At 36.4% G+C, this 25,942-nt stretch overlaps 5 protein-coding genes and 3 non-coding genes across 9 annotated transcripts; 3 read left to right on the top strand and 5 right to left on the bottom strand.

Annotated features, from left to right (window-relative positions):
* Positions 1–101: 101 nt before the first annotated feature.
* LOC106406409 lies at positions 102–2,435 on the bottom strand. 2 transcript variants are annotated; one of them, XM_048761457.1, is made up of 5 exons: positions 2,258–2,435; positions 1,747–2,137; positions 1,442–1,473; positions 384–1,361; positions 102–315 (listed from the first exon to the last, which is right to left on the bottom strand). In XM_048761457.1, exons 2-5 carry the CDS (start codon positions 2,099–2,101, stop codon positions 289–291), a joined length of 1,392 nt encoding a protein of 463 aa, XP_048617414.1. In that variant the 5' UTR covers positions 2,102–2,137; positions 2,258–2,435; the 3' UTR covers positions 102–288. The 2 variants fall into 2 exon arrangements, with proteins under 2 accessions (XP_048617414.1, XP_013702524.2); XM_013847070.3 differs by having other exon boundaries at positions 1,747–2,432.
* A 4,542-nt stretch (positions 2,436–6,977) lies between these two features.
* Positions 6,978–8,921, top strand: LOC106352581. Its single transcript, XR_007325326.1, has 4 exons — positions 6,978–7,392; positions 7,460–8,304; positions 8,395–8,570; positions 8,658–8,921. It is a non-coding gene; the product is annotated as an uncharacterized LOC106352581 (transcript).
* Positions 8,922–10,234: 1,313 nt separating this feature from the next.
* On the bottom strand, positions 10,235–11,999 carry LOC106405012 (circumsporozoite protein-like). The gene has a single exon (XM_013845640.3). It carries the CDS (start codon positions 11,544–11,546, stop codon positions 10,428–10,430), a length of 1,119 nt encoding a protein of 372 aa, XP_013701094.3. The 5' UTR covers positions 11,547–11,999; the 3' UTR covers positions 10,235–10,427.
* A 339-nt stretch (positions 12,000–12,338) lies between these two features.
* Positions 12,339–20,445, bottom strand: LOC125588560. Its single transcript, XM_048759968.1, has 3 exons — positions 20,424–20,445; positions 20,274–20,357; positions 12,339–19,753 (listed from the first exon to the last, which is right to left on the bottom strand). The coding sequence occupies exons 1-3, from the start codon at positions 20,443–20,445 to the stop codon at positions 19,614–19,616; spliced, it is 246 nt and encodes an 81-aa protein (XP_048615925.1). The 3' UTR covers positions 12,339–19,613.
* On the top strand, positions 19,046–19,208 carry LOC125589344. The gene has a single exon (XR_007325532.1). It is a non-coding gene; the product is annotated as a U1 spliceosomal RNA (small nuclear RNA).
* Positions 19,561–19,711, top strand: LOC125589400. Its single transcript, XR_007325593.1, has one exon. It is a non-coding gene; the product is annotated as a U4 spliceosomal RNA (small nuclear RNA).
* A 1,399-nt stretch (positions 20,446–21,844) lies between the features above and the next one.
* Positions 21,845–23,447, bottom strand: LOC106404485. Its single transcript, XM_013845205.3, has one exon. It carries the CDS (start codon positions 22,678–22,680, stop codon positions 21,988–21,990), a length of 693 nt encoding a protein of 230 aa, XP_013700659.1. The 5' UTR covers positions 22,681–23,447; the 3' UTR covers positions 21,845–21,987.
* Positions 23,448–24,657: 1,210 nt separating this feature from the next.
* LOC106406677 (50S ribosomal protein L31, chloroplastic-like) lies at positions 24,658–25,457 on the bottom strand. Its single transcript, XM_013847379.3, has 2 exons — positions 25,225–25,457; positions 24,658–25,159 (listed from the first exon to the last, which is right to left on the bottom strand). Exons 1-2 carry the CDS (start codon positions 25,291–25,293, stop codon positions 24,794–24,796), a joined length of 435 nt encoding a protein of 144 aa, XP_013702833.1. The 5' UTR covers positions 25,294–25,457; the 3' UTR covers positions 24,658–24,793.
* Positions 25,458–25,942: the final 485 nt, after the last annotated feature.

Below are 25,942 nucleotides of genomic sequence, written 5' to 3'. Positions count from 1 at the left end.
TATTCTCATCTACTGTTATAGTATTTGTTTTTTGAAGCATTTTAACATGTAGATTACAGAACTTTAAATGGCAGACAAAAATTTATCAAATCTCTCTAAAATGATTAAAGTTTGTTTCATAAACTAAAAAATCATCCCAATAAGTTACACTGAAAACACACAAAATATCCCAAACAAAACAAGTTAAAGGCACAGCTCTAAAGGCTAAAGCTGTGAAGCTCACTCTGTTTTTTTTTTTTACAAAGCTTTCCTACATAACCTCACATTCCACTGATCTGAGAGGTTTCCTTAAAGCTGAGATGTCTGGTTAAGTCCCTGAAATGTGTAGCATTGGTTACTATCAGACCATTTTTAAATAAGCAAAGAGAAGATGAAGCTTTTACCTCTATGCTTGATGAAGAACGGTTGTTACGATGTCTAGACCAAAACCCTTTCTTCAAAGAAGAGTCTTTGGAAGAGCGGTTGTTACTCCACTTGGAGCTGAGAGAAGCGAAATGCCATTTCAAGAACGACTTAGAGGGGCCTTTGCTACTGGAGCTAGGCTCCATCTTCAGAGCTTTTCCTTCTCTTTTCCCTGTCTTCTGGAACATAAACTCATCGCACTCACTCTCGCCGTAGCTATCCAGCACACGGTTTTTACACCTTTTGTAATGCTTTGCCTTCGCTTCCGCCTCCGCCTTTAGAGCCTTCCTTGTTATCTTTGCCACCCGTTTCTCCCCAATCGTGCATATGGGACAAGCGGGATCGTACTTCTCAATCTCGGTAGTCATGGTCTCTAAGCACTCAGCGTGGTACACATGACCACAAGCAAGAACAGCAGCGATCGGGAGCTCGAAGTTCGCCACAGAAGACCTCTCGGTTAGTAGCTTCGAGCAAGCTCCACAGTTCTGCTGATCGACGACAACGGAAGGAGAGAAGGAGAATCTGCTGCTACCACCACCACTAAGTTTCCTTCTACCAGAACCCAAGTGCTCGCTATCAAACGACCATCTCTCCCTCTGAGAATACGCCACGAGCTCAGAAAAGGTGTTCAAGGACCATCCACCTTCAGAGGAAGCGTAATGGGAACCATTGGCGAAGTCGTTGCTACAGGTCGATAGCTTAAAGGACGACCTCCCTTCAGAGACTGAGTAGTTGTTATTCGGGGATTTGAATCCTAAGATTTGACTGTCGGAAACCTGCCTAAACAACTGATGCCCCGGTGAACGCCGAGCCCGTCTTGATGGTGTGGATTTAGGAGGAAGCAAACGCGTATGAGCCGATGAAAGGTCGCATACAGGAGTTGAGAGAGATGGCGAGGAGAACAAAGGCTTGGAAAGAGCTGATGGAACAATACTCGGCGAGGCAGCAAAACTCTTCACCTGAAACATTAAGAGGAACACAAGAGAAAGGTAAACCTCCAAATCAAGCTCAAACTATAATGTAAAGTATAATATCTCACCTCGATGCGGTCATGGCTTGCCAAGGATGAATCTGAAGCACAGAAAAAGAGAAACATAAGACATAGCAAGAATACAATACACAAGCTTGACCAGTGACAAGATACAAGCTTTACTCATACTTTACAATGAATCTAACCCCTAAGAAGAACTAAAACAGACTCAAGACAAAGACTTTATAGATCATAAGCCACCTGAAGAAGGTGGAACCATCGAGTTAGACTTAAAGTTGCAAACTTTACTCATAACCCCTAAGAACAACTCAAACAGACTCAAGACAAAGACTTTATACATCACAAGCAACAACCTGAAGAAGGTGGGACCATCATAGAGTTGGATCCCATCTCCGGAGCTCCTGGCTTGAGAAAGGGAGTCCCATCAGGAGGAGGAGTTCCACCCTCAGAACGAGTCCCCCTCTCAGATCCCAACGAAGACATCTTATCCATACTAAGCCCTTCTCTACTAAAATAAGGCGAACCTTCGATCTCATCAGCAACACGTCTCCTATTAACATCCCTTCGAAAGCTCCACTGAGGCGAGCACGCCGAGTTCCGATGAAGAGAGGCGCCGGCGGCGGCAGCGTGGTGGTGGTGTCCGCTGCTACTGGGAGGAGGAGGGACCTTCCTCCTGTCTTTCACGGCTACGCAACAAACTGAACCCATAGTCTTCTCTTCTCCTTGAATCAAATAAGATTCGATCTGAGATTAGAATAACGAGATTCAATACCAAGAAACGGAGAAAAAGTCAACGTGAGATGATTCTTCGGCGAAAGGGATTTGATTCAAACGGCAACGAAAGCGTGGATAAGGAAGGGGGGGGGGAGATGGATCATTCGGGGGTGAATGAACGCGGAGATTAACGATGATGATCGGCGCGAAACAGAATCGATCTGAGAGAGAGAGAGAGAGAGAGGAGTTATGGGTGGTGCGTCTGCGTCTGCGTCTGCGTCTGCGTCTTGGGGGTGAGGAGGAAGAAGCACGCACGGGGAATTGTGCCACGTTCTTCTCTTTTTCTTTTTATTTATTTATTTTATTTTCGCTTTTTCTTTTTTATTTTTACTTTTGCTTTATGTTAAAGTTTTCTCTAATTTTTTTTTTTTAATCAGCATTAACACACACAGAGATCAGTATAGTTTAAATAAATACAACACATTTTGAAAAATAAACAATAAAAGTAATTTTCTTTTTTGAAGTATATGATAGATTTAGTTACCATTTTCTAAAAATTTAATTATGTTAAGAGAATATTACTATGGATTAGGAGAGATTGGTGGGTGGCTTCTGGACCACGGGGAGTGCGCTCTACGTGTTACTGTTTCTCCATTAGCCGCAAAAGCCAAAACTTTTCTGTCCCCAAATTAAATTATTTAATCCTTTTAGATAAATAGGCTTTGTTAAATACTCGAAGAAAAATGTTTAATGGCAGTTCCTTTATTGTTTCTGCTACTACTTATTTATTCTCATCTCTCCAGTAGTATATTTTTTCACCCACTCTCATCAGTTGGAGAAAAATTAATGGGGAATTAAATATCATTATCAATGTATATATGCCAAAACTTGTCAGCAACTAGGTTAGACCAATTGAACACACCATGTTTTCAAGTCTGAGATTTATAGAGTTTAAAACAATGGAAAACTACTATACATATTTCTCTAAATAATACACGTATTAGTTAACAAACTTTAGAATATAAAACGAATATTTTGCTCTGATTTATTAAAATATGAATCTATTTATTTTTAATTAAAAGTAAGTTTCTTACGAACTAATTTCTATTGTTGTTAGGTTGCTTTCTGAAACTACTTATTATTCTTTTGAATTAATATCTCTTATTTGAAATTTATAAAATTTATAGTATGAAACCGTGCCCTGACCCCGCATACGGAAGCAACATCTAGTGCGATTTTGTAACTTTTCTTACAGTAGATTTGATTATTACAAATCTACTACTAGTATTTTAAGGAATGTGTCTTTACTTACTATAGGGCCCAAATAGCAGAGGGTTCATTATAAACAAGCCTGGGCCAGAAGAACTCTTAACTGCTCAACAACCTTTGCAAAAACGTAAATGACAGAGATTATTCCCACGATGCTTTTTGCAGTTTAGCCCATCTAAACTTAATTGTGTCTATTTCATATGTAAACAGGCCCCGGTTTAATGTGTTTCTGGTAAACCGGAGTAAATCACTTGCTGAAAACTTGTACAAAGTCGGAGATCTCCAGTGGCCAAGAAGGATACATTTGATTATATCCTTCTTGACCAAGAATCACGACAACCCTATGTAAACTTTTGACGGAAAGATTAGCTTAGATGTCAAGAAAGGAAATTTAGCTTATATGTCCCACTTAACACTCGTCTCATTCATACTAGAATAACATTCTCTTTACCCTTTCTCAAAAAGAAGATAACATTCTTTTTGTTTCTTTCATAACTGTGCAAGCGAACTTACAAACATGTAGCTAGTGCCTAGTGTTAACGGGAATATAATCGTGGATAAATGAATTTTACGCCAACAACAAAAATAATGAAGTGGACGGTGCAACTATCAAAAGAATCGATTCTGATCAATCTTTCGTACGTGTTTTATTCGGAGAAAAGGCGATTGAAGATCAAAGACAATCAACTATGGTGGCGACAGAGAAATATACTCCACATATTGTTACCCTGAAATATAGTTTTATTCTTACGCTAAGTCAGACACACGAAGATCTACTTGCCCCCAAAATTTTATTCCTTTTCACAGAGTATATAATATATTATAATGTGCAACAAGTAAATAAGGACAAACTCACCAATCAACATATATGGTATGTGGATTCATTGAACATATATGAGTTTTCAAAGTTGATTAACATTAAACTTTTTTTGTTTCTGGTTTAATCATTTCATCAATGACCACTTAAGCCTATTGCATGGTAGATTTGTAAAAGTCAATGTAAAGTATTGTTTTTGATGCCTGGCTATCATTGAGGATGATTTGTTTGTCAAATTATCTCATCAAATATCATCATTATAAGTTTATAACTAAATACACATATGTGAAAGCTTTTTAAAAGGATTTATAAATGTTTTTACATGAAGTCTAGAATTTAAATATTAAAGATACGATCGATTATTTTTTATCCATTTTAATGGAGATAAATTTACAAAAAAAAATATGGTGCATATAAATTTGTGTGGATTCTCGTAAAGCGGTAGATTTATATGTTGTAAAATTGCTGATGTAATATTTTCATAATTTCAAATAAAATAATAATAAATTAGTGTTAATAAAAATTTGTAATACCATATGAATTTGATGTGTGACATTTAAAAATGTATTAGTAAGAAGTCAATTGAATATCTATATATATGAGACAGATAAAAGATCTTTCAAATGATGATTTTACACACAAAAAACGTTAAATAGTGATTTATTAATAATAAATATCCGAGGGAAAATAGTATCTTCCAACAAAGAGTTGGATAAAATTAAATAAATGAAATATATTAGGCTTAAGAAATTGAATGAACAAAAAACAAGTTGTATTTTTAATTTTTAATTTTTAATTTTAGATACCTATTATGTGTCTTTATCGTGGGAAGTGCTTAGTTTTGTGGATAATTATAAGACAAATACAGGAAGTGGAACAAATATCAAGTATTTAAGATCAGACCTACTTTAAAAAATTTATTAGGGTTTAGAGTGCTCATATTAGAATTTTTTTTTTGGGGGGGGGGGGTGGGGTGGGGGGGAGGGGGGGGATCAAATCTCATATTAGATGTGGCTATAAGTTTAAGTTCTTAAGATTTATCGTTCATAGTTAGAATTCATGATTTAATTAGATTTAGATATGAGTATATAGTTTGGTTGTTAATTAAAGTTTATGAAATGTCCTAGACGTGCGAGTGTGACAATGAGAATTTTAAATTATTATTTAGTTTTATGATTTAAAATATTTAGATTTTAGATTTTGGATCATGTTTTATATATTTACAGTTTAGAGATTTCATATGTTGTTTTTAATAGCAAATATTTTGGTTTTTATTTTAAGCATAAACAAAACTTATTTTGGTAAATATTTTTAAGTAATATAACATTTTTCCAACTATATATATGTCTCTCCCAACTGCATAAATTTTTAACAAGTTTCCGAAAAATTATAATATGTTTTTAAAAATTTGTATGTCATATTATTCATTTAAATTATTATATTTTCATAATTAACATCTAAAATAACTATAATCCTGACACCCTAACCCTGTTTTTTATAGGCTTCATTAAAACTTACAGCATTTTAAATTTTGTAAGGTAGTCACTGTATAATCTTGGTAATATCGGTGTTCATTTTACTCTTACTAATTATTAGTGCTAGTGCTAACATTTCTTTATAGTAAGATGATCGACTAGTATGACATTTACTTTGGTCATATAAAATAGCCATGTTTTATATTTGAAATCTAAATCTAGAAATTAATCATCTGAACTCTAACGGAAAAAAAATCATCTGAACCCTAAATGTAGTAGTCTAGAAAAATGTATATTAACTATATTTCTTAATCTCTAATAATTTTTTTAGGTTTTAGTTCTATCAGATTATCGATCTCTTTCATATTCTTTCCGAATACATTTTTATCCCAAACACACAAACTTTTGATTTAGATGAAAAAAAAGAAATGGCACCACAATTTGACATTTTCCACGGATTATCTGATACATTTAAAAACAAACAACAATAAAGTACTTAATAGAAAAGATATCTCACCAATTGATACATTTCAATTAATTGTTCTAGAAACTGAGAGTTTGAAGACGAAAACCTCAAATAGGAGGAAGATGACCCATGAGATCTAATAGTTTTAGTTGTCGATTCCAGCCCTTTCCATGGATATCTAGTTCTGACCTGTCAAATCGATGCATCTTAGATCGATTATGGCTTAGTCAGTGTTTTATGATAGAGCTAGGGATCAAATGAGGGTGAAACTTTTAGGATGTAAGTATGTCATAGAAGCCTCTCCACGCTTCATGCCGAGATGAAAGGGCCTTTTTTTTTAGCTTTGTCAAGTAGTTCTAATATATTAATAGTGTTTACGTCTCCGTAAACAATATGTCATATCCTCTTCACTTTGCTCTTATGCAATTGACATTTGGGTATCAAATCTATCAACGGCATATCTACAACAAATATCTGGAACAACATAGCAGACATGTTATCACTCCACATGTCTTCTTCATCACATCAAATCAAAGATCTAGACCTTTTTGGTTACTGTGGTGCATGTCCATATAAGTATAGGATTAACTAATTTATCTTAAAAACTTTATCAACCTTCCGGGAATCCCTTAGAAACATCTTGGAAAACAATCGAAGATAATCTAGATCACTAACAAGGATAAAATAGTTTTAAAGAATTGTTTACTTAACAACTCTTCTAGAGAACCTTAGACCAGGGCCTCTTAAGTGAGGTTCTAAACAAAAAAGTGAAAAAAATAAATGAAGAAAGGAAATAAATCACAGAACCGCTGTTTAAACTGGAATTTTAAGGTTTGTTAAGAATCCTTACGTGTCACCTTTTAATTTGACGGATCATATGTGTATCTCTCTCCTTCGTCGGGGTTTGATGCGAAATTCCCTTTTCTCTCTTCCTCCTCCGATCTCTCCATCTTCTCTGGCCATTCTCTGTGATTCTTCGATCTCTCCATCTCCTCTGTCAATTCTTCTATCTCTCCATCTTCTCTGTTGATTCTCTCTCAATTCTGATGTCTATCACTTTCTCTGTCGATTCGATGTCGTTTCTCTTCCATATTCTGAGGCTATGATGAAGATCATAACAGAGAAGCAACTTCTTCAGAGGAATCAACTTCAAGAGAAAGCAAGGAATCAACTTTGTTCGGTTACTGCGCTGAAGGAGACCAAAGACTCCTCGTCTATGAGTACATGCCTTTTGGATCTGTAGAAGATCATATCCACGGTAACGAGAACTATACTCTTATTCATTAAAGTATAAATCTTGAATATTGTTTTTTTGTTATGGTCAGGTTACGGATATGAAGAAGAGGTTTTAGATTTGAGCACAAGGATGCATATAGCTTTAGGATCAGCCGAAGGGCTAGTGTATCTTCACAACGTAGCACAACCTCCTCTGATCTACAGAGACTTGAAAACCGTAAACATATTGCTAGACCATGGCTACAAACCAAAGCTATCTGACTTTGGGCTTGCTAAGTTTGGTCCGAGCGGTGACATGTCTCATGTCTCTACTAGAGTCATGGGAAGTCACGGGTATTGCGCGCCGGAGTTGTAGGTTTGTTCAGAGAGCGGGGACATGTCTCATGTCTCTAAGTTCAGAGTTGTAGGTTTGTTCTTCACAGAGCCGGCCCTTGAAAGAAGCTGAGGAAGCTGTTGCTTCCGGCCGCCATAGATTATCTAAATTTTCGGCCGTATTTGGACAGAAAGTTCTTGTTAGCATTAGCTGTTTGGGTAATGGTTACTAGTGTTTAGCCTCGCGGGTTCGAATCCCCTTAAGAGAATAGGCCACATTTTTAATTTTTGTTTGTAGCCACATATTTTCTAGGACCGGCTCTGGTTCTTCATGGTGTAAGTTCTTGCAGTGCCAATATCTGTTTGGTAGTAACATAAGTGATTGGAGGAAATATATAATGGAAACAACAATATAGCGTAACGTTTTATTAAACTTGGTGGTCTTCTTCTGAAACTTGGTGGATGGCCGATATTGAGTTTGATTGTGCAGGTTCTTGTTGACTGCAGTGGAGATGATAATGCAGAGAAAACTCCTGAGACTGCTTTTCAGAACAAGAAAGTTGCTCTCCTTCAGATTATCGAGGAAAATCTTGTTGCCAAGACTATCATCTTCTGCAATAAGGTCTGTCCCTCACTGCTATTTTTGCTCCTACTAAACCATTTTGAAAATCTCATTCTCATGTTTGAAAGTTGTACCCTATGCATTTTCCAGATTGAGACATGTAGGAAAGTTGAGAATATATTCAAGCGGCTTGATAGAAACGAAAGGCAGCTGCACGTCCTACCGTTTTACGCAGCACTCGCACAAGGGACACGACTTACAAACATGGAAGAATTCACGTCGTCTCATCCCGAAGATCATTCACTGTTTCTGGTCTGCACGGATAGGTACTTCGTTAATCGTTTAATATGTTGCTGCCTGAACATTAAAAGATATTAAAAGTTTTGTTTTCCTCTTTGCAAATACATTGGCAGAGCTTCTTGTGGAATAGATTCCTCTGGCGTTGACCATGTGGTGCTGTTTGATTTTCCGTGTGATCCGAGTGAATACGTGAGACTTTTTTCTCGGAATCCCTTTGTGTTCTTCATGGTTTAAGTTCAGAGTTGTAGGTTTGTCTTTACTGTCTTAATCATGCTCTTTGTTTGTGTGTCAATCGGTCTATTGTTTCATAGGAATCATGTGAATAGTCATAACCATATATACTTCTTTCTCTCAATTCATGTGAGTTTTTAAGAATCCTTACGAAGTTCAACCATTGGAAGAGAAAAAAAATTAATTACACTAACAAAGGTTTTTAATTTTTCAAATCACCAAATTAACTATTTATTTATTTATAAGAATCCATTAGAGTCTCTTACAAATGGATTTGCTCTTATGTCTAAAAAAATAGTATATGGTAAACGTGTTAGGTTAATGGGGATTTGAAAGAATAATCATGTACGTAATATAATAACGAAATTATTGAGAAACTGGGATTATGTGCCTCGTACGTTAGATTCTTGAAAAAGAAAGAAAAAAAAAAAAAGAGAAAACTCGAGTGGCCCATGATCCACAATCCATTTTGCTGTAAGTACTAAAATGCATCATTATCTATCACATTTTGGTCCAGTTATAGTCTCGAGCACAATAATGATAATATTCCATCTCTATAAAACGTTTTTAAATCGAACCACCTTGGATAGAACCAGGGCGGGGCGAAAAACCCGAATCCGAAAAACCGAACCGAACCCGATCCGAAAAAGTAGTACTGAACTCAAACCAAAATTGATTAAATATCCAAATGGATCTAAAATTTTGGTATTTAAAGAACCGAAATTGAACCCGATCCAAACCGAAATATTTCGGGTACCCGAATGTATCCGAAATAGATTTATAAACCTATATATTAATTATTTTTTATATTTAATGTATATTAAAAAATATCTAAAATATATTTGATACTTTTAACTTATCCAAAATACTTGAATATATAAACAATTAATCAAAAGTAAATGTCTTAAATAGTTAAAGTATACTCAAAAAACCAAAAATACTCAAAATATTTATTTATTCTCTATTCAAATATTCAAATCAAACCAATTTATATGTTAAGTTTAGGTATTTTGACATGTGTTATTCAAATTTATATGTAATATATTACTTTGTTTATAGATTTTGCGTATTTTAAAATATATAATGAATTTTAAAATTTTAAAAATAATTTAAATGGATTATCCGAACCCGAATCGAACCCGCAAAGATTCGAACCGAACCCGAACCGAAGTTTAGAAATATTCGAATGAGACTGAAATCTTTGATCCGAAAACCCGAAACCCGAATAGACCCGAACCGAACTCGAATGGATACCCGAACGCCCACCCCTCGTAGAACCGTCTCACATTGTTATCATTCTTCACTACCAGCCAAAGTTTCATCTTTCTAATAAGAGCAACGAATGCTTCCAAATAAGGAAAGCAGAAAATACAAGAAAAAGGTCAAAATATAATATTTATTCATCATTAATTAAAAAAAACTTAAATAATATATCCCCCCCCCCCCCCCCCCCCCCCCCCCCAATTACAATCACATCACCATCTTCATACTACACATTTATGTCCATTACAACACTGATTAAGCCTTAGTTAACTTTATCTTATAATCTAAACACCCAGCATCACATCATCTATAATAAGATTATTACAAGTTTACCCCCTGATGTCAGTCATATTCGTCTCTCTCTAGATGATGGTGATTGTGACATTGAGTTACCAAAAGTTGAGAACATCACCAACGCCAGCAGAAGCAGAAGCCATGTTTGGTGGTTCGTCATAAAACCCTAGATCGAAAGGGTCCATCTCTCCTCCGTCGTAAAATCCACCTCCTCCTCCGCTGCTCCAGCCATCGTCGTAAAATCCACCTCCTCCTCCGCTACTCCAGTCATCGACGTAATCGGTTACTCCTCCTCCCTGACAAGTCTCCATCTCAAATCCTCCGGCGGCGGCGGAGGGAGCATTCTCCATTCCAAATACTCCGGCGGCGGAGGGAACTGTCGCCACCCCAAATCCTCCGGCGGCGGTGTAGCCCGTCTCCATCTCAAATCCTCCGGCGGCGGCGGAGGGAGCATTCTCCATTCCAAATACTCCGGCGGCGGAGGGAACTGTCGCCACCCCAAATCCTCCAGCGGCGGTGTCCATCTCAAATCCTCCGGCGGCGGAGGGAGCAGTCGCCATTCCAAATACTCCGGCGGCGGAGGGAGCTGTCGCCATCCCAAATCCTCCGGCGGCGTAATCACCCGTCTCCATCTCAAATCCTCCGGCGGCGGAGGGAGCTGACGGCACCCCAAAACCTCCGGTGGCGGACTGACCCGTCTCCATCCCAAACCCTCCGGCGGCGGAGGGAGCAGCCTCCATCCCAAAACCTTCAGCGGCGGAGTGACCCGTCTCCATTCCAAACCCTCCGGCGGCGGAGTGGCCCGTCACCATCCCAAACTCTCCGGCGGCGGAGGAGTAAGACTCTGGAAAAGCGATGATCTGGTTGAGGGAATTCAGGCGATGGTTTAGCTCGGTCACCTGAGCTCTCATAACGGAGTTCTCCGCCTCCATCTTGTCGTAGTGCTCCGTCGTGACATCGATCGCGATGGTGGCCTTGCGGTTATCCTTGCGCAGCTGCTCGAGCTGAGTGGTTAGACCCACCAGATGCTCCCGCTTCCTCATCCTCGACCTCCTTGCCGACTCTCTGTTGGACTCCAGCCTCTTCCTCTTCCGCTCGTTGATCAGATCACGTTGCACGAGATCGGACTCCGAACCGGAGTTTGGTAAACTGGTCGTTAAAACCGGCGACCAGTTACAGGTCATACACGATCTCATCTCCGGTTTATTCATCATCAAACAACCCAAATTAAAATAAAATAAAAAAAGACACGAAAAAAACACTAGTTCAACTGAAAAGACGCAGGACCCTGATAGATTAAGGTTAAACAAAAACTATCTGGAAAGGTGATATAATATATAGTTTATAGGCTATATGTTATGGCTAAAGGAGAGATGATTTCTGAGAAAACATAGAACCAGTAAAGAAAAACGACGGAGAAAGATTGAACAAGATGGGTCCTGCGTCTAAGAGATGAATCTATAGTTAAGCCAGATCTAAGTGCTTCGCTAATCACTGGAGACATTAATGTCTGAACATCAAGATCTTGTCTTTCTTAACATGAGTATTTGAAAAAAAAAGATACAACAGGTTTTAATATTGTTGAGAAAACTGGAAAAAAAAGAGAGTAAAGATGGTCGAAAGAGGATGATGCGATGAAGAGAGCGAGTGATGTATTGGAGAGAGAGGAGGAAGAAGTAAAACTTTGGGAGGGGTTTTATAGTGTGAGAAGGAAAGAAGTGAATAATGAAAAAACTCTATTACAAGATAAAAAAAAACAAATTAGGAATAATTTTCATAATATTATGGGAAAATAAGAAAAGAAAAAAAGGATTTGACTGCTGAGAGGTTCCAGTTGTTTTTCTAATGAAGTTTTTTGTACATTTATGGTATTAATTTTTAAAATTAGATGATTCTGTATAAAACCAATAACCATTTTTAGACAATTTTTATATGTAGGAAAAGTGAGCTTTGTTTTCTCTGTGTGAAAATCTGAAATTTCTTAAAATATTCAGATTTATTCCCTTGTTTTGCTATATTCACTTTCTATATTAATTAATGCAATTAGATTTTTTTGGCTGTATTAAAAATTTTCTTTTGACCAAAGAAAAAAAATCAATTGAAACTTTTCTTGGTTTTGGCTGTTTTTAATACATGAGAATCACCCACCTACAGTACCAGAATTAACCGTTCAGCAACGGACATCTGGAGTATATGACAAATGATGATATTAGGGGGTAGTTGTGGTATTTCTTAACATAGATGGGTAATTTCGGTATTTACGTTCTCCTATCATGTCAATAAACTTCAATCAGTATTTTAAAGAGTATTTGAAATGCTAGCATGAATTTTAGTTCAACTTCATTCAACAGTGATGTTCTTATCACTAAAGTATCTGCTGGAGCTCTACAAGATAAAACAAGTATAACTCTGGTTGTTTTCTTCGTACTTCTTTTTATTTGTTGGATATAGGAATCAAAGCATGCATGTAAGACAGTAAAGGTAACCTCTTTCTCACTTGTATCCAAAGTCTAAGCTATCACGATTGAAGACAACTGCGAGGAAAGGACACTCTTTATGTGCTTAAGTCTCTCATCCTTTCCGAGAATAGAGTTTCAGTTTGAAAAGCACTTTCATGTGTAATGATTCACCGGTCTTTGAATTTGCTAGCTACATTTTCACTAAATGGAGGAATGATTCGAGGACATATATAGAGAAGAACTTCTGCTCAATATCCCATTCTATTAAACATGTTATTTTTAACTTCAGCGAGCACTACATCCGTATGAGACGGGATCGACCATCAAGATGTTTAGAACTCTCTCTCAGTTTCCATGTTTCATCGATTTAATGAGCAGTCAAACACAAGAACTCATTCAAATCATTTGAACCATTCCATACATCTGCTTGGAAAAACACTTTCCTAGAATAGAGATTTGAATTATAAACTGATCCAGAGTACACCAGCCACTGAACATGAGAACTTTCAAAAAATATTGCAGATCATCCGCGAATACAATTAAATTTAAAACACTCTTAAAACATAAACCCAATTTAATTGAAAATACATCTTGCTAGTGTTAGATGGAGACCCAACGTACGGACAGCTCACGTGCAAGAGTGTGCATGTGGATCCCGTGTAAAAACCTTATAGATTGGATGTCAGCTCGACACATGTCGCTATTTTACTTGGTATTCAGGAAAAAAAACTCATACCAACGATGTTGATTCAAACAAATAGTCAGCCCTGATGTTTAAATTAGATTCTTATTAATCAATTTCTTCATACATTTACTGGAACAGGTTACAAAAGTAATTTGTACTAATTGTCTTCTCGATAATTGAATTGTCTTCTCGATAATTGATACATCGTTCTTGGCCATACCTTTTAAATTTTAAGTCAGTTTCAGTTATACTTTTGTATGACATGTCAATGAGTTTGATTTCCCGATAGAAAAAGCATATGTAACTGCAGAAAAAAACCTATGTAACTGATTTTACATAGCAGCCGTTATTTTGATCATGGGTTACACGTTTTATTGGATTAATTAAATACTTACAACTACCAACCTTCGAAACTATTGTACCGGCAGTTTGTTCCGATTGCATAAATTGAAAAGAAAAAAATATGGAAGATAAGTATACCTAGATAACAAGGTTTTCGTGGAGCTAAGTAACAAAAAGTCTCCAACTGAACTGATCATCGTAAACCCAAAATCAGTTGAAGAAATAAACAAAAATACGACATATATTGGATATGCAAATGACATCCCTTTATAGATTGTCCATATATAAATCAAATGGTTAAACTTACCAAACTAATGAAATCGCCGCCTCAATAAGTTTATCCAACAGAAAAGGTGGTTGTTCGTTATTGCTTTTTACTACGCCATTTCACATCTCATTCATAGAAAATGATTAAAGAAAAAACTATTTTATTTACACACAATATGATGTTGTACATTCAGGTTTGGTAAGATATATAGCTTTATTTGAATGTTTATCAAGTTAGATAAATTATCAATAAAACTAGTTCATCTAACTAATGTAACTATGCATATATATATATATAGATCTTAACAAAGTAAGCACTGGTAGCTTGACTTAGTTCTAATATTAGGATTAAAGTATGTACTTAGAAGCTGTATTTTACTAGTTCAAAGTGTGTAAAGTTTTATGCACGTTGCAAATTATATGAAAGACCATTTAGTTTCGATTAGGATCTCAAAGAATGATAATACCTCATCAAAAACAATCAGAGTAGAGATATTTAGTACTGCAAAGTTTGGTGAGTGGGTGTAAGGTCAGTGGTGTGAAGTCTCTTTTTACCCAACGCAAAAGGGTTCCAAGTTGCTTAGTGAAACATATACACAGATATGGATAAAAGTATTTAAAAAGAAAGCTATGTTAAAGATGCTGAGTTTTGGCAAAAACAGGGTTTTATACCAAAAGCGGAATCAAAATGTAGTAAAAAGAAACATGTTTGTGAGAGAGAGATGATCAGAGAGAAGGATGTAAGAAGAAAAAGGTCTCCGGAAGATTCTGAATCTGCCTAATATCTCAATTCTCAAAGCACATGCCCCCCTATCTTTCTTCCTTATTAATCTATTCCCCTATGGTTTGTCCTCTCTTCTTTGCGAGCATTGTGGAGTTGTTTTATATCCAGACCACCTTTTCTCTTATGTTACTATGCCTTGAAGCTAAGTAGTTAATTACTTTGGTTTTTGTCGGCATAACAATAATGTATAAAAATAGAATCAACAATCATGAAACAAAAAATTCACATAATACAAAGATAAACTATATATATATACACGGAATAATTAGAAAACCATCGAACAACGATTTATCTCAAGCTTAAAAAATGATTTATCTCTTTTACTTCCTTTTGTTATTCTAACTTGCCCGAATAAACGAAGTAATTGATTGGATATATATATCATCAATCATGACTAATTTCATGGATGACCAAACAAAATGTGTCTCTCTCCATATAGGCTTTTGGGTCAGTGCGTGGTTTCCTTCAAATTCAAACTGTATCGTCCAAAGAACTTGGAGAATACAATACAGCCTTGACTAAAGTATCATGCTAGACAGTTTGCAAAGCGAGAAAGGAGAGAAGGACATAATAAGGCTTAGAGCATCTGCATCAGTGAACTTCATGGGGAGTTCGCACAGTTTTCGAAAAAAAAAATATATTAAAATAAACAAAAGGAGTGAACCTGTCTCTTGCAGGGTCACTGCACTGAACCCGGGTCATCACTGTAGTGCCGTGGCGGCCCGCGATTGGTCCGAATAATTAATTAATTTTTTTTTTTAAACAAAAATCAAATAGAAAAAAATAATAAAAAAATACTCTGTGAACCCCTTCCATGGGGTTCACTGATGCTGATGCCCTAATATCAAAACGAACACATGAGACTTTATAGAGTCCGAACAAATTTGAAGGTTATGAAGACCATCTTTGTGAAACAAATAAAAAATCTAAAACATCTTACTTTCGGAAACGGAGGGAATATCGTTTATTGCAGTTATGAAGGAGAACGATCAGTTGAGGATTCTCTTATCTTTGTTTATCATAAATTGCAATTTCTTATATTTTTCACAACTCACACATGTACATTATAGAAATTAAATTTTAATAATTACGATATTATTATAAATCATTAGGTTGCAAACTATGATTCTTTACTAAGTATAGTATTTTTTTTATAGAGTGGACCAAAAAACATAGTTTTTTATTTAATTACGAAAGTTAAATTTCAGGTAAAATTGGATGATTTTATAAGAATTCCTAGCTTTTTTTCCCCTAGTTATAGACCATAAGAGCAGCATTAACGAGAAATATCTTCCCAATGGTTTCCAACCAACTTAGCATTAATAACTTTTATTTAGTTTAATTAGAAAATAAATTTTAAATCAGAAAAGTTAAATGTAAACCAATGAAAAAAAAACATGTGTAAAAGGGGTTTGTAAAAAAAATTTGTTGGGGTTGGTAGTAGTAGCAGAGTTAACAAACTTCTCTGACTCTACTCTTTCTAATACTTTTAATTTTTTTAATTAATAGAACATGTCCTAAACCCTCCGTTGGGGTTTGTCTTAAATATTTATTTATCGTAGACTAATCGCTACAATTTCCCAAAAATAAATTCTAAGATAATTTCAAACATTTATGGACACACGTTGCAGGTCATAAATATGCCTCAAATATATATACAACGACTTTATAATATCAGTTGACATCATTTACATACTGCCTTGCCATTCATTATAAAGAAAAACCTACGTGACCTTTTTTCTGTTTACAATCACATCAAACCTGATGTGCAACTTTGGGTTCGAGATTTCTTGCCTAGCTTTGTACGGCCATGAACTTTTCCTTCGGTAGTAAGGCAAAAATGTGGACATATAAATTTTATAACGTGTATTTTATCATTTCAAAACATTCATAGTAAGATATGTATATCAAACAACTGACTATCACATTTGGCGTGAAAAGAATAACAGAAAATATGAAGAATTACTTTTACTGTCCTATCATCTCATAATTACACTAATGGATATAATTTTCCAAAATCGATTAAGCTTGATCCATTCTACAGAAGATAGCACATGTGATGAAAAGCTTACCAATGTGATTTGCCACAATACCATACTAGAGAAAATCAAAGATCCACCGCAGCCACCCCTACAATAAAATGTTGATATCAAAAGAAAAAAAAAATACATAATCAAATTAATGATTGGTGCTTTCATATAATTTAAGGTATATTAACGAATAACCAATTAAAAAAATTGGAAGGGATATTCTTTTGGTCAAAAGACATGCACTAAAGGATATGTGAATTCTAGAAACCTTCTTTTTAAACCAACGAAGAATAACTAAGCGGAAAATTAACAATCCAAGATAATCTCTGAGGAACAAGTTCCAGACACCAGCATATCAGACATGAATGATCCTACATATCTTGAATATTAAAATAAGATTCGATTGCGATCTAGACATATACACACAGAATATTTTCCCTTATACATGCTATATACACATAATAGCTATAATCACACACACACATATATATATAGTATACACTAATACTCATAATACAAATCATATAATGGTATTACGTATAACGTGTGTGTGGTTCCTTGCAAACTTGCGCATGGCCTTTTTGAATTCGTTGTCTCCGTTTTTGTGGCTAGAATTCGTGTCTCATGATTCGTGTCTCATAATTGTTGAAGACAAAAGTAAGACAGTATCATCGACGTATCAAATATAAAGCCTTAATCATTTTTCTAATAATTGTTTTAAATAGTAGTCAAAAAGACAACGGATTCGTGATTTGAGGTTCATGCTCTTCTAAAACATTAAGGTATACTATTTTGTAGTCGCTGAGACTGTTGTCGTAGTTTATGGATATATCAAGTTCATTGTTTAAGCATATAATGATAACTTGTTAATTGTTTCATAGCTAGGTTAGCTAGTTGTGTGAAAATGCTAAGGACCACAAAAATTTTAAAACTGATATTTGTCGTATTGATAGTTAGTAATTAGTCCAGTCCAATAATATATTACGCAATAAGAAATTGGTTTAAGTCACCTCCCGTCCTAATTATGTATCGATACGGTACCGTCATTTCAAGTGTGATAATTAACCAAGCTTGGACTTTTGCGAAACGATTTGGCTATAAAGATACTCTTGTGTGTTTTTTATAAAACCTAGTTACCTAAACATAAGATGCTCTATGTATGCTAAAAATGAAATGTGAAAATACGCTTAAGTGATAAAAACAAATGAAGAAAGAAAGACAAATTGGGGAGAGGATAGTCTTGAGAGTGGGTGAAGGAGGCATAGAGCAGCCGACATCGAATCTGTAAAAGTGGCAAAAATCTGAAAATACCTTATCACATTCACATATATACGCGCATCTGAATATAATTTTATTTTTTAATAAATGATTCATGAATTACGCTTTTATTTGTGTTTCAATTTAGCTTTGCTTCAAACAAAAGGAAACTGACCAAATGGGCAGAGGTTTGCCTTGATGCGAGAGTACAAACATACGCGCTGTTAAGTGTTAATGAAGAGCGATATGATGAACAGTTGAAGCTTGTAAGTTAATAAGTTTTATTCTTTGATATAAATCAGTGATCCGTATTTTCATGTAGCTTTCATAAATTTTGGTCTAAGATTAATTAGTACATTGTTGTCTTAACCTTGAACAGTTACAAGCCGAGCTTAGCCTGAGGAAATATTAACAAGTATTTATAGGGATCATAGTGGAAGAAGTGTAGTTTCAAGATGGAAGACTGCTTCTACACTTAACCCATTGTCCCGGAATAAAACAATGTATATAATGTATAAAATATATAGGTAGCTTGATGTGTACATAGCTTATTAATTTATGATTTTTTTTTGTTAAGCTGTGAATTATATTTTCGCAAAAAACATAAGATGTTTTATTGTCAAATCCATGATAGACATCTTAAAAAAAAAAGCAAAAATAAACCATATCCATTAGAATAAAATGACTGAAATCATAACAAAAGAAAGAAATGGGAAAACCAAACACTTTTAAGTGAGCGGGCCTAGAATTTATTGCCCAGGTCTATGATACAAAAAACTCTGATATTCAACAGTTGTAAGACCGACACACTGTTCTATATCAGGAGTTGTAAAATGCACATTACGTGTTAATAGTAACATCCCTGCTATTCAACAGCTGTAAGACCAGCGCACTAACCTGGACAGGGGTCGACTCGTGATCAAGAAGACGAGTGTCCTAGGCTAGTGAGTTCCATTGCACTTCAGAGGGGTGCTTAGCTTAAGGTCTTCCCATGAGGAAGAGCCTACATCATTATTTGTGTCAAAGGAGGCCTGCGTTCGTGCGGTCCCTAGACTCCCTACGATTCTCATTCTCAGTGTTACAACTTACATATCTGTTGTTATCAATCAAGTTCACAGCTTTTTAGTAATTTAAATACATGCAAAATTCGGTTAAAAAAGAAAACATGCAAAATTTCATGTGAAATCAATTGCAAAGAAATGTAAAAAGTACAGAACCCAGACCTATTTGTTTTACCACTTAAAAGCCTATAAGAAACTAATTGAACGAATTCTAGGCCCAAGACGCATAAAGCCTGTTTGTGTATTTGAGACGGTGCGTTAATATATCCCACATCGCTTGTGAGACTATCTTAACTCAATAACATGCGCTATAAGTAAAGACTCGCGTGCCTTCTGAAAAAGCATCTTTGCGCTTGGGGCAATGACGCAGCTAATGAGGTACTAACCGAGGCGCGTCTATTGCTGGTTGAAAACTATTTCCAAACCCCCTCCTGGGCCTAAGCTTGTCTTGGGCCTTCGAGAATTTCTGGAAGGGCTCCCTTCGGGGTAAAGCCCTACAATTTTCTTAGTTAAAAATTTTCTATGAGGCCTTGTTTCTACTTAGGTCTCAATATTTGTTAGCTGTTCTTCGTTTCGCGGCTCTACGTATTTCTAGGCCGAATAGTGTAACGACCCTAATTCTGTATTAGTCATGAGTTGGTTTGTTTCAAATATTTGGTTTAACTAAACCGGCAGCGTTGGTATAATTAATTAGTGGACCAACACGTATTCTCTTCTTTCTTGGGGGCCGTCAAACATCGTGGAGAGTGTGAGGGCTCATGATGCATCGTCATTCTCCTCCCCCATGTCTTATGTCGATGTGGAGATTTGTTTTCACCACCACCACTCGTCGTTCTTTACAGAACCGGGACCATCGCCGTCATACCGCATCACCAGTTCACCACTCCAACGACACCATCCATGCCGCTGTCGTTAGCCGGAGCCACAGTCGTAACTGTCAACCACTGTTATGTGCCACCATGGGCCGCGGGTCATCGGAGGGGCACTTGTCACCGGAGTCATCGCAAGTCTCATTAAGTCTCCATCAGTTTTCGGGTGTAGTCATCTCGTACGTACCAGTTCCGTAATATAAATTAAGAACGTGACCGAGCCGAAAGGGAGAGAAGGCACATGGAACTGGATCCATCGTCTCACCACCACCTGGCACCAACCACCATCATCACTTGTTATCTAAAAGCCGTGTAGCTAAGTGTTCTTCCTTCTTACTTGAGCTACAAGCAACCTTCATGGCATATAATTAACTTTAATCGTGCCATGCCATGCGCAGGAAGAAACATGGAACTTTAGGTGTGAATTATTGATAAATAATTCATGCTAATATAATGCCTAGACCGAGAGACATATTAGTTTTGGGTATTTCCTGATCCATTTCCAATATTGGCTAAGGTGAGGGTCTTTTCTCGAATTCCTCTTACACGGCTTAAGACCTTGAATAAGTATAATTTATTTCTAATGTGTTTCCGTCTACGTGAAATCGAGTCTGTTATTGCTTGTTTAGTTTTTAGGTTCTTTGCTTAAACCGGAACTAGGGTGTTAGAGGATTCAACAATGATTGTTTCATTTAAAATTGGTTAATAAAAATAGTTCTTTTATTAGGAGTTATGTTATTGTTTGAGACGGATACAGAGACGGACTTCTGTATGCCGGATTGTGTGGAGGTTACGGTCAGCTATAGTCGACCGGTTGACGCGTAACCCAGGAGGTCGATAAATCGTCTACGGGCGTGTGTTACCGAGCACTTGTTCGGTGTGTGTATGAACCGAGCACCTTTTCGGTAGTGTTTTGGCCTGTTAGTGGGCAGCGAGTGTGCACCTCGCTAGGACTGTTGTGTGATCTTTGGGTACTTTAGGTACCGTGTTTGCAACGTGTTAGGATTAAATTATATTTATTCGGAGTGCTCTGTCCGGGTCCATGGACTTTGGGTTTAGTATCCCATACCTCACTGAGTGACTTCCCCGTTACTCACCCCTCATTTGCCTCTTGCAGGTGAGACAGATGAGTATATGATATTTGAACGGATTTGGTGCTACTGGGCTTTTTATTCGGATTTTTTATTTGGGTATAGAGTGAGTGGAGTCGTGTATATGGACTATTGTGTTATGAGATATTGTTGGTGGCACGCTGTTCTCCAGATAGGAGGTGACGGGTGTCACAAATAGTCTCTAAGACCATCTCTAAAATAGAGATGGTGTTTTTGCTTCAATGTATTCCTCTATTATAGAAGATTAATAGAAGAAGAATGCTATATTTAACTCTGTTATAGAAATGCTATTTTTTCCCCTATATCTCTATTATAGAGATGGAATGGAGATGCTATAAGTTGTGATTCGTATTGCTGCTATTTGTTTATGTAGGACCACAATGAGTTCCTCCACCAATTTTCGCAAGTGGATAAATGAACCTGACCTAAAGTTTTATTAATCTATAAATCACATGCAAAAGCCCAAAGCATAAACAAGTTATGTGACCAAAATAAAAATGCAACGATCAAGCAGTTGGCAAGAATCCAAGGATAATACTGTATGTAATTGAATTGACTACGATAAGTTTACAAGTTGCCCGTTTCATATAAAGATAACATTGACTGGTAGCTACGTTATTAGGTTCATTATAAATACCATAGAAAATGCAATGCAACCACATTGAAAGGTAGTATTAGTTTTTAATATAAGAGAAAACTACATCCATTTCGTGACTAAAAATAAAAAGAGAACATTTTTTTCAAGTCATTTGATGTTATCGTCATATCTATTTAGCACGACCCATGGCTTTAGTCAGCACCAACGAGCTCAAGTCCAGAAGAACCATCTTCTCTCCATCCAACGACGTCGTTTTCCTCCTGAACAAGACATCTCTTCTTCTCCATTATAAACGCCTCCACCTTCAAACGAAACTCCTCGCTGTTCAATCTCTCAATCGCCGCGTTCGCCGATTCAGTCCTCCGAAAATCAGTCGCCGGCCGGATAACCTTATTCTCCGTTGTAACCGCCTCCACAACCACCTCCTCCTCCGCCGGAACGATTTGTTTCTCCTCAACCACCTCCTCCTCCTCGTGGACCACCGTGATAAACGTCGGAACGGTTTGCTTTTTCGAATCATCATCATCGGAGGCGGTTACGGCTACGGTTACGGCGGAGAAGGAGGTGTACTGATCGTATAGGTCTGGCTCGTTGGTCCTAACACTCCCACTATCTTCGTCGCCGTGATCGCGAGATAGAAGGAAGATCAAACCGACGAGTACGTTAACGAAGAAGAAGACGAACGCGCGATTGGTTAAATTAATAACCGCTCCGGTTCGGTTAAACCAATCGCAGGCAGCTTGTAGCGTGGGAAACCACAAGTAGCAGAAGAAAGCTACGGCGGCTGCTCGTACGATGTTCCTGAACCGTTTCTGGTTGTTGTATCTCCTCATCGCTTCCGCTTTCTCCGCCTCCACGTCATCGAGCTGCTGCTTATTCGTCATGTTTTTTTGTTTGTTTGTTGTAGTCTCCGTGTGATAATTGAGAAAGCTAATGCTTTGGTTTTATGTAGGAGAAGTTGGAATACGATGAAGATCACTGGAGGAAATGAATCGGGAAAGTAACGATTCTTTACAAATTTTCCGGGAAATTTTTGAATTCGGGAAAGTAAAGCGATCGGTAGAATATTCGATTGGGGAGGGAAGATCACTGACACTGTGATACAGGTTCCTATTTATATTTGACCGTTCTGAATGCATGCATGCCTCTTTTCATTTAAATGTTTAATTAAAATATATATTTTTTGGTTTTTTTCTAAATAATACAAAAAATTTAGTATATAGTTTTATGTATTCAACCAATAATGGTAGCAACATATATTTTTTTTTCATTTTTCTTGATATTTTAAATATATGAAATGTAGTAACTTGGAGAATTCTTTTTTGTTTTCCTTGCAATGTTTTGTCTCTTGTCTATGAAAACAATGATTAGTTTGTCTACTAATTGCCATTTTTCCATAATTAGTTATTATTATACTATCTCAACATAATATTTTCTCTATGGAAACTTGCATGTAGATGATGAGATTGAAAATACAGTTTCCTATCGTATATATATACTGAATATATTTTCAATTTACCATGTGTTTAAAAATAAAAATTCAACTTACCATGTGTTTGAAAAAACAAATATTTCAACTTACCATAAATTAACGGTGCCATTTCTAACAAAATATTCAGACATGTGAAAGTTTATTAGACATGGACTTAGTTAAGCAGTTGCAGGCTTGCAGCCCATGAAGCCACTTGTAAAGTTTCAAAAAGACATGTGAAAGTCACGCGCCGTCAGAGTACTTATCCACAGACATACATTTACGAGGTTCATGGATTTGAAATACAAAAAGTTGCGCAAATGGTAGAGAATCACGTGAAAATGAGATGACTCACATGCACGAAGAGAACTTCTGGTTTATGTACACAAATATTGTTTTAAAGCTTGATAATAGTTTGATGCATACATGATACATTTGTAGACTAGAGGGAGCTAAACTTTTAGCAGACAAATACTGCTTTGGTGTAGCAACAGAGCTTAACACTGTCTGATACTGGCGGGGACAAACGACTGCATTATTTGGACTAATAAACAATCTGTTTAACATTTATTTAATCCGACATAAACCGAACGTCAGACTGAATTATTCCAACATGATAAAAAAAACTAATTAGATTTCGTTAAGACATAATGTTCAACTAACCCAACTCTTGATCTTTCTTGTGTTAAGTTCAAGGAACAGGAAACCAAAACATTTGATCTAAATCGATATTGTTTTCATGTTTTGAATGAGTGTTTAAAGAAAATTTCGAGCATTATGATCCAACTCCAATCTATATGCAATAAACGGTTGATTGGGCCTGACCGTCTACCAAAAACAGTTGGCTAGGCATTGCTTCCCGTCACATTAATAATAATCCACAACAGATAAAAAGCCCACTAATTAGTGTGTGCCTTTCACACTTCAAATGAGGATGGCATTGTACTGGGGCATGACAACAGAAACAACCCTTCGAGTTCTGTGAATCTTCAGCTTTCAATAACTGTCTTATTTGTTATCTTAAGCAAACCCTCAATGCTAGATTGTGCTCAACTGCTCACTAATAAAGTTCAACTTTGTGTGTTTACAAGTCACTACATTGACGTGTTTGTTGTAAATATATGTATGATAAAAATACCGAGTCACAGTTCATGTTCTTGGCTAATAACATGCCCACACATTTGCATAAACCATGATCTAGCTCAAAATATTGCAACTCTTGACTGTAAGAGTGCTAGAGCAATGATCTCAAGCAACAAATCAAACGCTAGACAACAAACACAGTCGCACTAACCATCTAGTTCATACCTATACGATATAAGTGCAATAAGACTATCACCAGCTGTGGCAAATGACACATTCTATATGCATTGTAACAACAAACACAATATCAAAATAAAGCATAATCATTTGCATTCAGAAGAAAAGCAACATACAAATTCAACAGCCAAAGCAGTCCACTTTTAATTGAATAAAAAAAAGGAGACAAATCTAAAACTTTTACCAGAAAACATTGTAAAGTCACATCACTTCTTCTTCCCTTTGCCAGCACCTTTGCTCTTCTTGGTCGGCAACACGATCTCTCCTTTCAGAACCGGAATCTCCATAATCTCCGACAGCCCCGCGAACCTCTTACGGAACTTCTCGACCTGATCAGCATCAACCATCAGAGCCGACCTGTTCCCGAGGTAAAACGGGTGGTTACCGGACCAAACATCGACGACATACTCTTTCTTGGTCCCTCCCGTCGTCATCACGAGCTCCCCGTTGCAGTAAACCTTGGCGTCCTCGTGAAACTCGGGGTGCAAATCCTTCTTCCTGCACGTTATTTGAACCACCGACGGTTTACTTCCTCCTCCTCCTTGTACGCCAATCGCTGCCGCCGTAATTGGCTATTCAGAAAAAAAGTTTAGTGATTTGAGGAAAGGAGAGGAGAGTATAAAGAGAAAGGTTTTACCTTTTTGATTGCCAGAGAAGGAGCGCATGGATTGATCTGGAGGAACGAGTTCGGGAGAGAAACCGCCATTTTTTTTTATCGCTTTGGGCACAATCTTTATCTCCTTTTCACTGGTGTAGAAGAAGAAGCGTAGATAAGGGAAAGATGATGATGAGGCTTAATTACGTTTCTAACCCTTGAAAACTGAGGTTTTTATACCAGTTCTAGTCATTTTAACCGGACCGGAAATTTGAACCGGAACGTCTGAATTGTAAGTACTACTAATCTACAATTTTATAGAAAATATGTGTTTTTAATCAAAAAAATAAAAATATGTGTTTATATTTCTCTATAAAAATGAGGATTCGATAAAAAAAGTCAACTTGAATAGATTCATATCCAATAAGCACTGATTCAAAAACCTCAAGACTATATATTTCAAGTTTTTTTTTTTTTTTGGGGGGGGGGGGGGGTAAATTTCAAGTTCAAATGTTTTCTTTTTCTATATTTTGTGATTGTTAAAATGAATTTATATTTGTAAATTTCACTGTAGTAATATATTTGAAGTACTATAAATTTTAAATATTAAATTTAGAATGTAATAATTTGATCTCAATAATTTTAATTTACTTTTGATGATTTTGGTACTGTTTGGAGTAAATTTATAGAGTTTCAGATTAAAAAAAATGAATTAAAATGATAACATAAAATTTTGGATGTTTTCAATAAGTAGAAAATA

Source organism: Brassica napus, chromosome C6 (genome assembly GCF_020379485.1).
Source record: "Brassica napus cultivar Da-Ae chromosome C6, Da-Ae, whole genome shotgun sequence".
In the NCBI taxonomy this organism is placed as follows: Eukaryota; Viridiplantae; Streptophyta; class Magnoliopsida; order Brassicales; family Brassicaceae; genus Brassica; species Brassica napus.
This window is presented reverse-complemented; position numbering and strand designations above follow the sequence as displayed.

Coding starts and splice junctions, on each gene's coding strand:
- LOC106406409 (XM_048761457.1), bottom strand. CDS start 2,101: ATGGGTTCAGTTTGTTGCGTAGCCGTGAAAGACAGGAGGAAGGTCCCT. Junction 1,474..1,746: donor GATGGTCCCACCTTCTTCAG/GTTGTTGCTTGT, acceptor TCTGTGCTTCAG/ATTCATCCTTGGCAAGCCAT. Junction 1,362..1,441: donor CAAGCCATGACCGCATCGAG/GTGAGATATTAT, acceptor TTAATGTTTCAG/GTGAAGAGTTTTGCTGCCTC.
- LOC106405012 (XM_013845640.3), bottom strand. CDS start 11,546: ATGATGAATAAACCGGAGATGAGATCGTGTATGACCTGTAACTGGTCG.
- LOC125588560 (XM_048759968.1), bottom strand. CDS start 20,445: ATGAAGGTTGCTTGTAGCTCAA. Junction 20,358..20,423: donor GAAGGTTGCTTGTAGCTCAA/GTAAGAAGGAAG, acceptor GGTTGGTGCCAG/GTGGTGGTGAGACGATGGAT. Junction 19,754..20,273: donor TAATTTATATTACGGAACTG/GTACGTACGAGA, acceptor AGACCTAAGTAG/AAACAAGGCCTCATAGAAAA.
- LOC106404485 (XM_013845205.3), bottom strand. CDS start 22,680: ATGACGAATAAGCAGCAGCTCGATGACGTGGAGGCGGAGAAAGCGGAA.
- LOC106406677 (XM_013847379.3), bottom strand. CDS start 25,293: ATGGCGGTTTCTCTCCCGAACTCGTTCCTCCAGATCAATCCATGCGCT. Junction 25,160..25,224: donor CTTCTCTGGCAATCAAAAAG/GTAAAACCTTTC, acceptor TTTTCTGAATAG/CCAATTACGGCGGCAGCGAT.